The 14187-nt window shown below is 36.2% G+C and overlaps 1 protein-coding gene across 10 annotated transcripts in view; it reads left to right on the top strand.

Annotated features, from left to right (window-relative positions):
• Window positions 1–2004, top strand: part of C3H11orf65 (chromosome 3 C11orf65 homolog) — a 60214-nt gene extending 58210 nt beyond the window's left edge. For all 10 annotated transcript variants that reach the window (XM_072821846.1, XM_072821851.1, XM_072821845.1 and 7 more), the window contains one exon: window positions 1158–2004. In XM_072821846.1, the coding sequence (XP_072677947.1) occupies window positions 1158–1309 (152 nt within the window). In that variant the 3' untranslated portion in view covers window positions 1310–2004. The remainder of the gene's footprint in view (window positions 1–1157) is intronic.
• The last annotated feature ends 12183 nt before the right edge of the window (window positions 2005–14187 follow it).

The following is a 14187-nucleotide window of genomic DNA, read 5'->3' as shown; positions in this document are numbered from 1 at the left end:
ATTACTTGCTCAAGGTCACACAGTCACTTCTTACGAGGGATAGGATTTGAATGGAGGCAGGCTAGCTTTAGAAACCACACTCCTAAAGATGAGTACCTCTGCTGTTTCTGATAGTTTTCTACTGCACTTGGAATATAGTCCTAACTTAATCATGGCCTCCTGGCTCTGGCTCTGGCTCCCCTTCCACCCTTATCATATCAGGCTTTCCCCCTCATTCAGAACCCTGTCTCACCAGCCTCTTGCCTATTCCTCAGAAATGTTCTGTGGTTTCCACTTGAGGGGTTTAATGGAGTTTATGGCCTTCTAGAGAACAGTTTTAGGTCTACCTTCACCTGACAGAGGGGTTTGGTGTTTGATATGAATCCCCAACTTGTAGCACGTAGTAGGTTCCCAATTGCAGATAAAAGAATATAGAGGAATGACAAGTACAAAAATTGAAGCAGAGAATGTAAATACTGAGTTAAGAGATTACTGTAAAAAAAAGGAAAGTTATAGCATGGCAATTGGAAGGGACATAATATCAAGTGAAAACTATTTTAAGTAGTGGAGAGTTGCACTGTCAGTGCAGTCAGTGGAAGGTGACACACTGAGATCTTTGGCCATGGGAGAAGAGGAAAGACTGTGTGCCATTTCTCCAAGAAGCACGAGGAAATCAAATCTAGAGAAGATTTGAAGCTTTTACCTCTAGGGAGAGAAAAGGCTTCTCTTCATTTGTAAATAAAGAACTGTTAGCTAATAATTATGGAGCACCAGCTAAGTGCCAAACTAATAAAATGTTAGGTTCTATACAGGCACCCTCACACTTAATTCTCATAGAAATTGTGAGCTGTGTATGTGCCAGTATTATCCCCATTTTACAGATGAGGACATTGAGAGGTTAGGTAACCTGCCCCAGATTATACAGCTACTTAGTAGTAGATCAAACCTTAGACCCAGGTTCTGCAAAGCCTTTTGTAGAGATGGACAATGATGGTAGTGAAAAGTAGATGAATAAGAAATTTGCAACATTTATGGCTAAGTAGGATATAAAGGTATCTGTTCTAAGAGTGGTAAGAAGGAATGTAGAAGAGACCTTGCCTGGTACGTAGAGGCATATTGAATGAGTCTATACCTTATCATATCCAACATCTTTCTAAACATTTGTCATTTCTCTCTAGGTTTCACACTTGAGCAAGCACAGAAAAAAAGATATGACTATGCAGATATGTCAGAGGAGAAAATGGGAACACCAGAAGATACTTTATATGGAAATATTTTTAAAAAACCAAATTATGCTAGACTAACGCCTGATTCCACTTATGGAATATAAATATAAAGTACTCTACTTTTCTGAGCTATAGTCCTTCAAGCCCTGATTCTATTGGTTATAGCCAAGAGATAGTTTATTCTGACCAGAATGACTTATAAACTCTTGGCACAGAATCTATGTAGCTCAATTAAGTAAAGAAGCCTAAAGAGAAATAGGACATTGGACTGAATACAATGGTCATGGAAAATGTAGAAATTACTCCTTGTATTCTAACAATCCTGCTTAAATAAATACATTTAGGTACAAAAAAACCCTCTTTAGGTGGATTTTTCTTCTATTTGAAGCATTCTTTATTTGTGCAATCATGTCAGGCAGAGCTCTTTTTTCAATTTAAAAAAAAGGGAAAGGGGTAATGTAACAAGTTCTCCTTTTATCAGGAAAGCCAAAGCCCTACCAGAAGGCCCAGCCCTCGTCACTTTTGGCATCCTTGCAATGAAACTGGGTTGCAGGGGGACCCTTAGCTAAAGAAGCTAGAAAAGCAAAAATCTGTATTTCAGCTTCCACAGAGGGAGGAGTAGAGCTGCGGAGGTACCTGCCAGGTCTCCCACACTCTAAGTTTGAATTACTCTATGTTCCCATAAGCATCCTTTGCTACTACTCATCATCACACTTTCTACACTGTATCTTTAAATAATCTGTCTATAATCTTAATAGACTAGAGGCTTATACCCTCAAATATTTAAAAAAAAAAAAACCCAGCACTCAGAGAACCTATATATTTAAGGAAAAAACAGATTTATTGAAATATAATTTACATGAACATTTTCCCATTTTGAGTGTTCTGTTTGAGTTTAGACAAATGTATACATTCATGTAAATATAACATTCAAGACATAATTTATTTCCATCACCCTAAATTGGGCATTTTTTTAGTCAATCCACTCACTTCACCCAAACGACCTGGAACCACTGATCTTTCAATCACTACAGTTCTGCCTTTGCTAGAATGTCATATAAATGGAATCATTCTATATGTAGTCTTTTTTGGTTTAGCTTCTTTCATTTTAGCATAATGCTTTTGAGATTCAACCTTCTTGTCACCTTTTTTTTAAGATTTTATTTATTTATTCATGAAAGACAGAGAGAGAGAGAGAGAGGCAGAGACACAGGCAGAGGGAGAAGCAGGCTCCATGCGAGGAGCCTGATGTGGGACTTGATCCCGGGTCTCCAGGATCACGCCCTGGGCTGAAGGCAGGCGCTAAACTGCTGAGCTACCCAGGGATTCCCCTTGTTGTCACTTCTATCAGTAGTTCATTCCTTTTTTAATTATTATCATTCAGTTGTATGGCCATCCCATAGTTTGTTTCTCCATTACCAATTGATGGACATTGGATTGTTTCCAGTTTGGGATCATTAGGAACGAAACTGCTGTGAACATTTATGTTGGAGTCTTTGTGGGGACATATGTTTTCATTTCTCTTGGGAAATACCTGGGAGGGGAATATAAGGCAAACAATTTTTTAAGAATTAGTTTTTCCTTTTTAAAAATATTTATTATTGAAGTACAATTGACATACAATGTTATACTAGTTTCAGGAACACAAGATACTGATTTGACGATTCTATCAGTGTATAGAATGCTCACCAATACCCATTGCTCACCATGAAAAGTGTAGTAACCATTCAACGTTATTATGATATTATTGACTATATTTCCTATGCTGTAGTTTTCATATCCTTGACTTATTTATTTTATAACTAGAAGTTTGTGCATCTTAATCCACTTCATCTATTTTGACCAACCCCCCCCCACCACATTCACCTCCCATCTGACAACCACCAGTTTGTTCTCTGTATTTAAACTGTTTATTTAAAAAAAATAAAATAAAATAAACTGTTTGTTTTAGGGGATCCCTGGGTAGCTTAGCGGTTGAGGGCCTGCCTTTGACCCAGGGCGGATCCTGGAGTCCCGGGATCCTGGAGTCCCGGGATCGAGTCCCACGTTGGGCTCCCTGCATGGAGCCTGCTTCTCCCTCTGCCTGTGTCTCTGCCTCTCTCTCTGTCTCTCTGTGTCTATCATGAATAAATAAACAAAATCTTTAAATAAATAAATAAATAAATAAATAAATAAATAAATAAATAAATAATAAATACAAACTATTTTGTTTGTTTTACAGTTTTGTGATTCCACATATAAGTGAAATTATATGGTGTTTGACTTATTTCACTTAGCATAATACTCTCAGTGTCCAGCCATGTTGTCACAAATGGCAAGATTCCTTTTTATGCCCAAGTAATATTTGTTTTTGTATCTGTTTATCACATTTTGTTATTGTAAATAATGCTGCAATAAACAGCATATATCCCCATGCAATAAACACATTTCTTTTCAAATTAATGTTTTTGTTTTCTTTGAGTAAATAGCAGTAGAATTACTGGATCATATGATAATTCTATTTTTAATTTTTTGAAGAACCTCCATATTGTTTTCTGCAGTGGCTGTACCAGTTGACATTCCCACTAAGAATGCCTGAGGGTTCCCTTTTCTCCACATCCTTGTCAACACATTATTTCTTACCTTTTTAATCCTAGCTGTTCTGACAGGGGTAAGGAAGGTGGCAGCTCATTGTGGTTTTGATTTATAGTTCCCTGATGATTAGTTATTGAATATCATTTTATATGTCTGTTAGCCATCTGTATGTTTTCTTTGGAAAAATGTCTTTTAGGTCTTGTGTCCATTTTAAAATCAGATTATGTTTTTGGTGTTGAGTTGTATAAGTGCTTTATGTATTTTGGATATTAATCCTTTAGCATATCATTTGCAAATATCTTCTTCCATTCAGATTTGCCTTTTTGTTTTGTTGATAGTTTCCTTTCCTGTGCTTTTTGTTTTGCTGTAGTCCCAGTAATTTATTCTTGTTTTTGTTTCCTTTGCCTGAGAAGACATATCCAGAAATACATTGTTAATGCTTATGTCTAAGAGATTACTTAGACATATATTTTCTTCTAGGAATATTACTGTTTCAGATATTACATATAGGTCTATAATCCATTTTGAGCTTATTTTTTGTGTATGGTGTAGGAACATGGTCATTTCATTCTTTTGCATATAGATGTCCAGTTTCTCCAACACCATTTATTGAAGAGACTGGCTTTTCCCTGTTGTATATTCTTAGCTCCTTTGTCATAAATTAATTGACCATATAGGCATGGGTTTATTTCTGGGCTGTTTATCCTGTTCCATTGATCTATGTATTTATGCTAATACCATACTATTTTGGTTTCTACAGCTTTATAGTATATTTTGGAGTCTGGGACTGTGATACCTCCAGCTTAGTTCTTTCTCAGGATTACTTTGGCTATTCAGGATCTTTTGTGATTCCATACAAATTTTAGGATCATATGTTCCAGTTTTGTAGAAAATGCTGTTGGTATTTTGATAGGGATTGCATTAAATCTGTAGATTGCTCTGGGTAGTATGGACATTTTAGCAATATTAATTCTTCCAATCTACGAGCACAGTATATCTTTCTCTTTGTGGTGTTCTCAATTTCTCAGTGCCTTACAGTTTTCAGAGTACAGGTCTTTCACCTCCTTGGGTAAGTTTATTCCTAGGTATTTTATTATATTTTGTGTAATTGTGAATAAGACTGAACTCTTTAATTTCTCTTTCTGCTTCTTTGTTATTGGTGCATAGAAACACAACAAATTTCTGCATGTTTTGTATCCTACAAGTTTACTGAGTTTATTTGTGAGTTCTAATCACTTTTTGGCGGAGTCTTTCAGGTTTTCTCTCTATATATAGTATCATGTCATCTGTGAATAGTGACAGTTTTACTTCTTCCTTACAGTTTTGATGCCTTTTATTTCTTTTTCTTGTCTGGTTGCTGCAGCTAGGACTTCCTAGTACTATGTTAAATGAAAGTGGTGAGAGTGGACATTCTTGTCTTGTTCCTGATCCTAAAAGGAAAGCTGTTTTTCACCATGGAGTATGATGTTAGCTGTGAGGTTTTCATATATGAACTTTATAAACTATGTTCCCACTTATGTCATTGAGAGTTTTTATCATGAAAGAGGTTGTATTTTGCTAAATGCTTTACCTGTATCTTTTGAGAGGATAATGTGGTTTCTGTTCTTCCTCTTGTTAAAGTTATGTATCACCTTTGTATCCCTGGAATAATTCCTACTTGATTGTGGTGAATGATCTTTTAATGTATTGTTAGACTCAGTTTGCTAATATTCTGTTGAGGATTTTTGCAGCCATGTTCATCAGAGATACCGGCCTATAGTTTTCCTTTTTTTTGTAGTGTCTTTGGTTTTGGTATCAGGGTAATGCTGGCTTCATAGAATGAATTTGGAAGTTTTCCTCTCTCTTCCTTTTTTTGAAGTAGTTTGAGAATAGGTATTAATTCTTCTTTGAATGTTTGGTAGAATTTATGAAGTCATCTGATTCAGGACTTTTGTTTATTGGGAATTTTTTGATTACTGATTCAATTTCATTACTGGTAACTCATTTGTTCAGATTTTCTAGTTCTTCCTGATTCAGATCAGAAGGTTGTATGTTTCTAAGAATTTAATTTCTTCTAGGTTGTCCAGTTGGCATATGATTTTCCATGATATTCTCTTATAATGCCTTGTACTTGATGTGGTGTCTCTTTCTTCATTTCTGATTTTATTTGAGTTCTCACTGAGATTTGTTAATTTTGTTTATCCTTTCAAAGAACCAGCTCCTGTATCATTGATCCTTTCTATTTTTCTTTTATTTATTTCTTTTAAAGATTTATTTGTGCATGTGTGTGTGTATAAGGAAGGGCCAGAGGGGAAGGGAGGAAATCTCAAGCAGACTCCGCACTGACCGTGGAGTCCAATGCCAGGCTCTATCTTGTGACACTGAGATCATGACCTGAGTCGAAACCAAGAGTCAGATATTTAACCAACTAAGCCACCTCGGTGCCCCTCTATTGTTCTTTCAATCTCTATTTATTTCCATTCTAATCTTTCTGTTTTCCTTCTACTAGCTTTGGGCTTAGTTTGTTCTTTTTTTAGTTCCTTTAAGTGTAAGATAGGTTGTGAGAGATTTTTCTTGTCTCTTGAGTTAGGCCTGTATCATTATAAACTTCCCTGTTAGAACTATTTTTTGCTCTGTCTCAAAGGCTCTGGAACATTGTGTTTTCATTTTCATTTGTGTCCATAGTATTTTGTTTGTTTCCTCTTTATTTCTTTGTTGACCCATTGGTTGTTTAGTAGCATGTTGTTTAGCCTCCATGTCTCTGTGTTTTTTCCCAAATTTTTTCTTGTAATTTCTACACTCATGCCATTGTGGTCAGGAAAGATGCTTGATATGATTTCATATTCTTAAATTTATTGAGATTTGTTTTGTGGCCTGACATGTGATCTTAGAGAATGTTCCATGTGCAGTTGAAAAGAATGTATATTCTGCTGTGTTTGGATGGAATGTTCTATACACATCTGTTAGGTCCATCTGACCTAATGTGTTACTTAAAACTACAGTTGCCTTGTTGATTTTCTGTCTGAATGATCTATCCCTTGATGTAGTGAGGTGTTTAAGTTGCCTACTATTACTGCTTGTGTCTCTCTTTTTGTTATTATTTGCTTTATGTATTTAGGTGTTTCTATGTTGGGTGCATAGATAATTATAGTGTATATTTATTTATATATCAGTCTTGTTGGATTGATCCCGTTATCATTATGTAATGCCCTTCTTTGTCTCTTGTTATAGCCTTTGGTTTAAAAACAAATTTGTCTTCTCTGGTGTAAGTATTGATATCCCAGTTTTTGTTCCACCTCTATTTGCATGGAATATTTTTTTCCATGCCTTTACTTTCAATCTGTATATCTCTTTAGGTTTGAAGTAATGTCTTATAGGCAGCATATAGATAGTCTTATTTGGTGTGAGGAGGGCAGTTCCTTGTTTTTTATCCATTCTGTGATCCTCTGTCTTTTGTTTGGAGCATTTAGCCCATTTACATTTAATTTTTTTTTTAAGATCTTCTTTATTTTGGAGAGAGAGAGAGAGAGAGAGAGAGCTCACACATGAGCAAAGGAAGGAGAAGAGAAGCAGACTCCCCACTGAACAAGGAGCCCAATTCAGGGCTCGATCTCAGGCCCCTGGGATCATGACCTGAGCTGTAGGTAGATGCTTAACCAACCGAGTCCCCCAAGTACCCCTATATTTAAAGTTTATTTAGTGCCATTCTGTTGATTGTTTTATGGTTATTTTTGTAGTCTGTTTCTTGTTCTTTGGTTCTTTTCCTGTGGTTTTTAAAAAATATTTTATTTATTTATTCGTGAGAGACACAGCAAGAGAGGCAGAGACATAGGCAGAGGGAAAACCAGGCACCTGTGGGGAGCCTATGTAGGATTCTATCCCAGGACTCTAGGATTGTGACCTGAGCCAAAGGCAGACACTCAACCACTGAGCCACCCAAGTGCCCCTCTTCCCCTGTGGTTTGATGGTTCTTTAGCATATGCTTCAGTAACTTCCTCTTTATGTTTTGTATATCTATTGTTGTTTTTTGGTTTGTGGTTACCATTAGTTTTGTATATAACATCTTATCCTTTGTATAGAGAGCAGTCTATATATTAAGTTGATGGTCACTTAAGTTTGAACACATTGTTGAAGCACTAAATTTGTATTGCTTCCTCCATGTTTTATGTCCATAATGTCATAGTTTACATGTTATTATGTTCTGTATCCGTTGACTAATTTTTGTAGACATAATTGATTTTACTATTTTTGTGTTTCAACCTCCATACTGGCTTTATGAGTGATTACTATCATTACTGTATGTTTGCCTTTTACCTGTAACATTTTTCCTTACATCATTTTCTTTTAGCTATAACCTTTTCTTTTCACTTAGAGAATGCCCATTAACATTTTTTGTAAGGGTGGTTTAATGTGATTAACTTATTTGCCTTTTTTTTTTTTAAACTTCTTATCTCTACCTTGTTGGGTAGGGCATTCTTGGTTGTAGGTTTTTTCCTTTCAGCACTTCAAATCATGATATATTGTGTCATTGGAACAGACTGGCCTAGAGGCGACTGTGTTTCAGCCACAATGGGAAGGTGCATGCCCACACAGGGGACACCCCTGGAGCATCCAATTCTGGTAGATATAAGGGATTGTACTATAGGCATGATAAGACCTCCTCTTTACAAGGCCATTACTTTCAAGACTAGAGGACATACCTGACCTACCTGATACACAAAAACAATCACAAAGAGTCAGACAAAAGGAGACAGGGAAATATATCCCAAGTGAAAAAACAAGACACAATCACAGTAAAGCAGCTAAATGACACAGAGATGAGAAATATACTGGATAAATTACTCAAAATACTGGTCTTATAGATACTCACTGCACTTGAGAAAAGAATGAATGAATGCAGTGAGAACTTTAACCAATAGACAGTAAATATAAAAAAGAACCAGTCAGAGCTGACAAATTCTTTAACTGAAATGAAAGATAAACTAGAAGGAATCAATAGTAGATCAGAGGATGCAGAAGAAGAGATCAGCAATCTGGAAGACAAGGTAAAGGAAAGAAACCAAGATGAACAGCAAAAGAAATAAGGAATAAAAAATGAAATCAGGTTAGAGGAGTTCTGGACATCATCAGACATAACATTCACATTATAGGGATCCCAGAAGGAGAAATAAGAAAGAAGGGGGCCAAAAGTTATTTGAAGAAATAATAGCTGAAAACTTTCCTAACCTGAGGAAGGAAACAGACATCCAGGTCCAGGAGGCACAGAGAGCCCCCAAAACAATAAACCCAACGAGGTTCACACCAAGACACAGAAAAATTAAAATGGCAAAAAGTAATGATAAGAATCTTAAAAGCAGCAAGAGAAAAGAGAACAATTATATATGAGAGAAACCCCAAAATGCTTGCTACTGACTCTTTAGCAGAAACTCTGCAGGTCAGGAGTGAGAGTGGCATGATATATCCAGTATATTTCTGGATCTGATTTATCTAGTATATTTCTTATCTCTGTGGGGCACACTGCTAGGCGTGGTATCTCCTTTACTCCCCAGGGCAGGAGTGGTACTGGTCCTGGCCAGGGCTGCCTGCAGGGTGTGGGGGAGCCAAAGCTGCTTTGGGTAGACAGGCATGGTAGGCTGGGTCTGCAGGGGGAGCAGAGAAGCAGGGCAAGCCAGGTAGATAGTGTTAGCATTGGCTCCTGCAAGGTTCTGGCTGTTTCAACTGGGGAGGGGAGAAAAATGACACCTACAAGCACTTTTGTTCCTGGAGAAATCTACAGATCCCTGCCCCTTCGGCACATGTTCTCCTTCATGTATGACCCAGGCACTTTTCTAACTGCTTCTTCTGTGCTGTGTCTTGGGCAGTTATTTAGTATGCTGGCTCTTTAAGGTGAGGACTATTTCTTACTGTCTTCACACTCTCCTAGAGTGGAGCCTACTGATATTTAAATCTTCTGACGTTAAGATCCAGTGATTTTTAAACTTACTGGAGTTAAGCCCCACTGGTTTTCAAGCCAGATGTCATAGGGACTCATATTTCCTTTGCATGGTTTCCATTGCCAAGGGTGCCCAGCGTAGGGTCTGATCCTCCCACTTCTCCTTTCTAGTGATGTCCCACCTGTTTTTGGTTAGTTGCTTCAAGTGGAGGTGTGGAGTTGGGGTGCAGCTCCCAACCTTGTCTCCAGCACTCCTTCTTTTTTCAGTGTGACCTTCTGTCCAAGACTAGCTGTGGTAAATCTGTTCTGCCAATCCTCAGGTCATTTTCAGAATTAGTTGCAATACATGTAGTTGTTACCTTGGTGTGTCTGTGGGATGAGGTGAGTCCAGATCCTCCTACTCTGCTCTGGCATCTTCCCTCTAGTTGAACTCAAGAATCCATTTTTTTTTTTTTTTAAGAATCCATTTTTTAAAGTGGCTGTACCATTTTGCATTTCCACCAGCACAAGTTTTTGTTCCACTTGTATTTTGTCACTTGGTGTTGTCAGATGTTTTAATTTTAGCTGTTCTAGTGGATGTATAATGAATGGCATCTCATTGTGATTTTAGTTTGCATTTCCTAAATGTCTTAGGATGTAAGGTTCTTTAATATGTCTATTTCCCATTTGGATGTCTTTTTTGGTGAGGTATCTTTTAAAATCCTTTGGCAATTTCAAATTAGATTATTTCCTTATTTTGTTAAAAGGTTTTTAAAAAAATATGCTCTAAAAACAAATCCTTTATCTGATACTGGTTTGGCAGCTGTGGCTGTGTTTTCATTTTCCTGATGTCTTTTAAGGAGAAAAAGGTTTTCATTTTAATAAAGTCCAGATTACAATTTTTTCTTTTATGGCCAATGCTTTAATGTCTTCTCTATGAAATCTTTTCTTAAACCAAGATCACAAAGGAGTTCTTATGCAAATCTTATAGTTTTAGCTCTCACATTCAGGTATATCATCCAGTTCAAGTTAGTTATTGTATATAGTGGGAGAGATCTGAGATGTGTTGGGGTGGGGAGGGTTTGCATATGGATATGCACTTTTTTATTGTTGCAAATACTATCTTTTACCAATTAAATTACCTTAGAGCCTTTGCTGAAAATTAATTAGTCATATATGAGAGTCTGTTCTTGGATTCCTTATCCTGCTCCACTAATCTGTGTATCTCATCTTTATGGTAATACTACCTTGTATTTGTTACTATGGCTTTATTTAAAGTCTTTCAATCTTTTTTCTTTTTCAAAATTGTTTTGGCTTATCCTAATTCCTTTGAATTTCTACATAGATTTTAAGTTCCAAAAGAAAAAAAAGGAAAAATCTTGCTTGTATTTGACTGGATTACATTGATTCTATATATGTATCAATTTGGGGAGAATTGCTATCTTAACAATATTGAGTCTCCCAATCCATGAACATAGTACATCTTTCTGTATATATTTAGGCCTTTGCTTTCTCAATATTTTATAAATTTCAGTGTATAGGAACTTCACATATTTTATTAAAATTATGCCAGCTATTTCACTTTTATATTGTTAATTTTAATTATTTTTATATCAATTTCAAACTATTTGATAAAGGAAATTTTTACAGATATTACTTGATATAATTGGCTTTCATTTAGTGATTGATGAATTGGGAAGCATCCAGTCTAGAAAATAGAAAGGAGCTTCTTACAAAGCAAGAGGTTTCATAGACCAAGGTGAACAGGAACAAGGAAGTTATACTGGGCATTTAATTGGTTAAAATAGGATTACTTTTCATATATGGAGAAAAGAGAAGACTTGGGACTCGGTTAAGTAACTTAAGCTGAGCATGCAAGTACTAATTGGTTGGTCTGGGTGTTCCTCTTCTGGGAGAGCTGAGCATAGACTGAACTCTTTTGGTTTGCTGGTGTGGGATGTAGAGTAAGTGATCCATCTTGGGCCTAGTCTGGACACTTTGACATTAGTATACAGAAATATTGTTTTGTATATTGACCTTTATCATGTGATCTTGTTAAACTCACTAGTTCTAGACTTTTTAATATATAGAATCTTGAGGATTTTCTACATAGATGATCATGTCATTTGCAAATGGAAGATAATTGTACTTCCTTTCAAACTATCTTTTCTTTCTCTTTGCTCTATTGCATGGGCACAAACTCCAGTACATTGTTGAATAAAACTGGCAAGAGTGGCTGGCATCCTTGCCTTGTTTCTCATAAGATCTTAGGGGGAAAACATTAAGTTTTTCACTGTTAAGTATGATGTGAACTGTGAGCTTTTCATAGATGTCCTTTCTCAAGTTGAAAATGTTCCTTTTATTCCTAGTTTGGTAAATTTTTATCATAAATGTTGAATTTGTCACATGCTTTTTCTGGATCTATTGATGTGATATGGTTTTTGTTACTTTATTAACATTGATTTTCAAATATTAGACCACCCTGATATTTCTGGAATAATGTCATTTGGTCACAATGTACTGGTTTTTTTTTTTAATATACTGATGGAATTGATTTACTAATTAATATATGCATTGTGTCCATGATACTGGTCTTAACAGTTTTCTTGTAACTTTTAATTTTTGATATAAAGGTAATGCAGGCCTCATTAAATGGGCTGTTGTTAATATCAGGAAGTGTTTGAGTAGCACTGGTGTTATTTCTTCCTTAGAAGTAGAGGCATTGATTCATCAGGATTATTTTAATTGTGTTTAATCATAGCATGAATATGTTGGAGAGGCTTATGAAATCCACTTTCCATGTTGGGTTTACACTACAATGTCTTTAAACAAAATTGTAACCAGTTGACTGATTACAATTTTTTTCTTAAAATATTTCCAACTCGTATAATTATGCACACCTTAAAAAAGTTGTTTAAAAAATATTAAGTTTAGGGATGCCTGGGTGGCTCAGTCAGTTAAACATCCAATTCTTTGATTTTGGCTCAGGTCATAACACCAGGGTCATGAGACCGAGCCCCATGTCAGGCTCTGCACCCAACATGGAGTCTAAGATTCTCCCTCTGCTCATGCTATCTCTAAATAAATAAATATTATTTTTTAAAAATATTGTTTAGCAATACTTACAAAGATTTATAAGTCTACAGTGGATATTCAAACATTATATATATACCACCAGGGAACATTTGGGGATAGTTTTCAAATAAGCTAACATTAAAATCCACTAGCAAAGTTAACACTACTCAGAATCTGGTTTCAAAATTGTCAGTTGAAGGACATTATTTTGCTTCTAAAACATTTCTTCTCTTTGCTCTCTCAGCTCTAGGATCACGGGTAGGGTAAATACCTGGTATTTTGCAGTTTTAGAGACCTCCTGAGGATTAAGGTTATGGTAATGGTTAGGGATTAGGGTGTGTACCTGGTATCCTGCAGTTCAGACCTCTTCAGAGAATAAAACCCCTGACTTCTGCTGGGGTTAGGGTTAGAGCTACGGTCAGGGGTCAGGGTCAGGGCTTGAGTCTGTATTCCTGCAATAGCACTCATCGGATTTATATAAAGTTTACTTCTATTACTGATAAGAGTGACTTAGCCATACCCATTAGGATAGCTACAATAAAAACAAAAACAACCCAGAAAATAACAGGAATTGAGGATGTAGATAAATTGGAATCCTTGTGCACCGGTGAGATGAATATAAACTGGTATAACTGCTCTGGAAAACAGCATCGTGGTTTCTTAAAAAATAAAAAATATAAAAATAAATAAATAAAAATAAAAATAAAAAATATAATTACCATGTGATCCAGCAATCCCACTTTTGGTATAGTAAGGGATGTCTATGTAGCCATATTCATAGCAGCATTACTCAAAATAGCCAAAAGGGGAAAATAACCCAAGTGTCCATCAATGGATAAATGTAAGCAAAATGGTAGTATATACATATAATGGAATATTCAGTCTTTATAAAGGAAGGAAATTCTGACATACAACATGAATGAACCTTAAGGACATTATGTTAATGAAATAAGCCAGTCACAAAAACACAAATATTGTATGATTTTACTTACAGGAGGTAGCTAGGGACAGAAAATAGAATGGTGGTTGCTACAGGCCAACTGGAAGGGAGAACGGGAAGTTGTGGAATGGTAATACGATTTCAGTTTTGCGAGGTGAAGAGTGAAGGTGAGTTACACGGCAATGAGAATGCATGGAAGACTACTGAATTGTACACTTAAAAATAGTGTAAGAATGGCAAAATTATGTGTATTTTACCATAAGTAAAAAATAGTGACCCACACATTAGTTGTAGACCAGCAGTGAACACACTCACAGCATGGGAAGAGCCAAGTATAATCATGACTGTTTCTCTCCTACATGCTTCTTTCTGTCCCAGTTTGGAAATGTTGACCATTACCTGCAATAATGTCAGTGTCCCATGCTCTCACCACGCCAGTGACAACAAAGTGTCTCTAGACATTCTGAAATGTCTTCTGTGAGGGTGGGCAGTCAGGAAGCACC

The sequence above is a fragment of the Canis lupus genome, chromosome 3 (assembly GCF_048164855.1).
Source record: "Canis lupus baileyi chromosome 3, mCanLup2.hap1, whole genome shotgun sequence".
Classification (NCBI taxonomy): Eukaryota; Metazoa; Chordata; class Mammalia; order Carnivora; family Canidae; genus Canis; species Canis lupus.
Note: the sequence above shows the minus strand (reverse complement) of the source record. Positions and strands in the feature narration are given on the sequence as shown.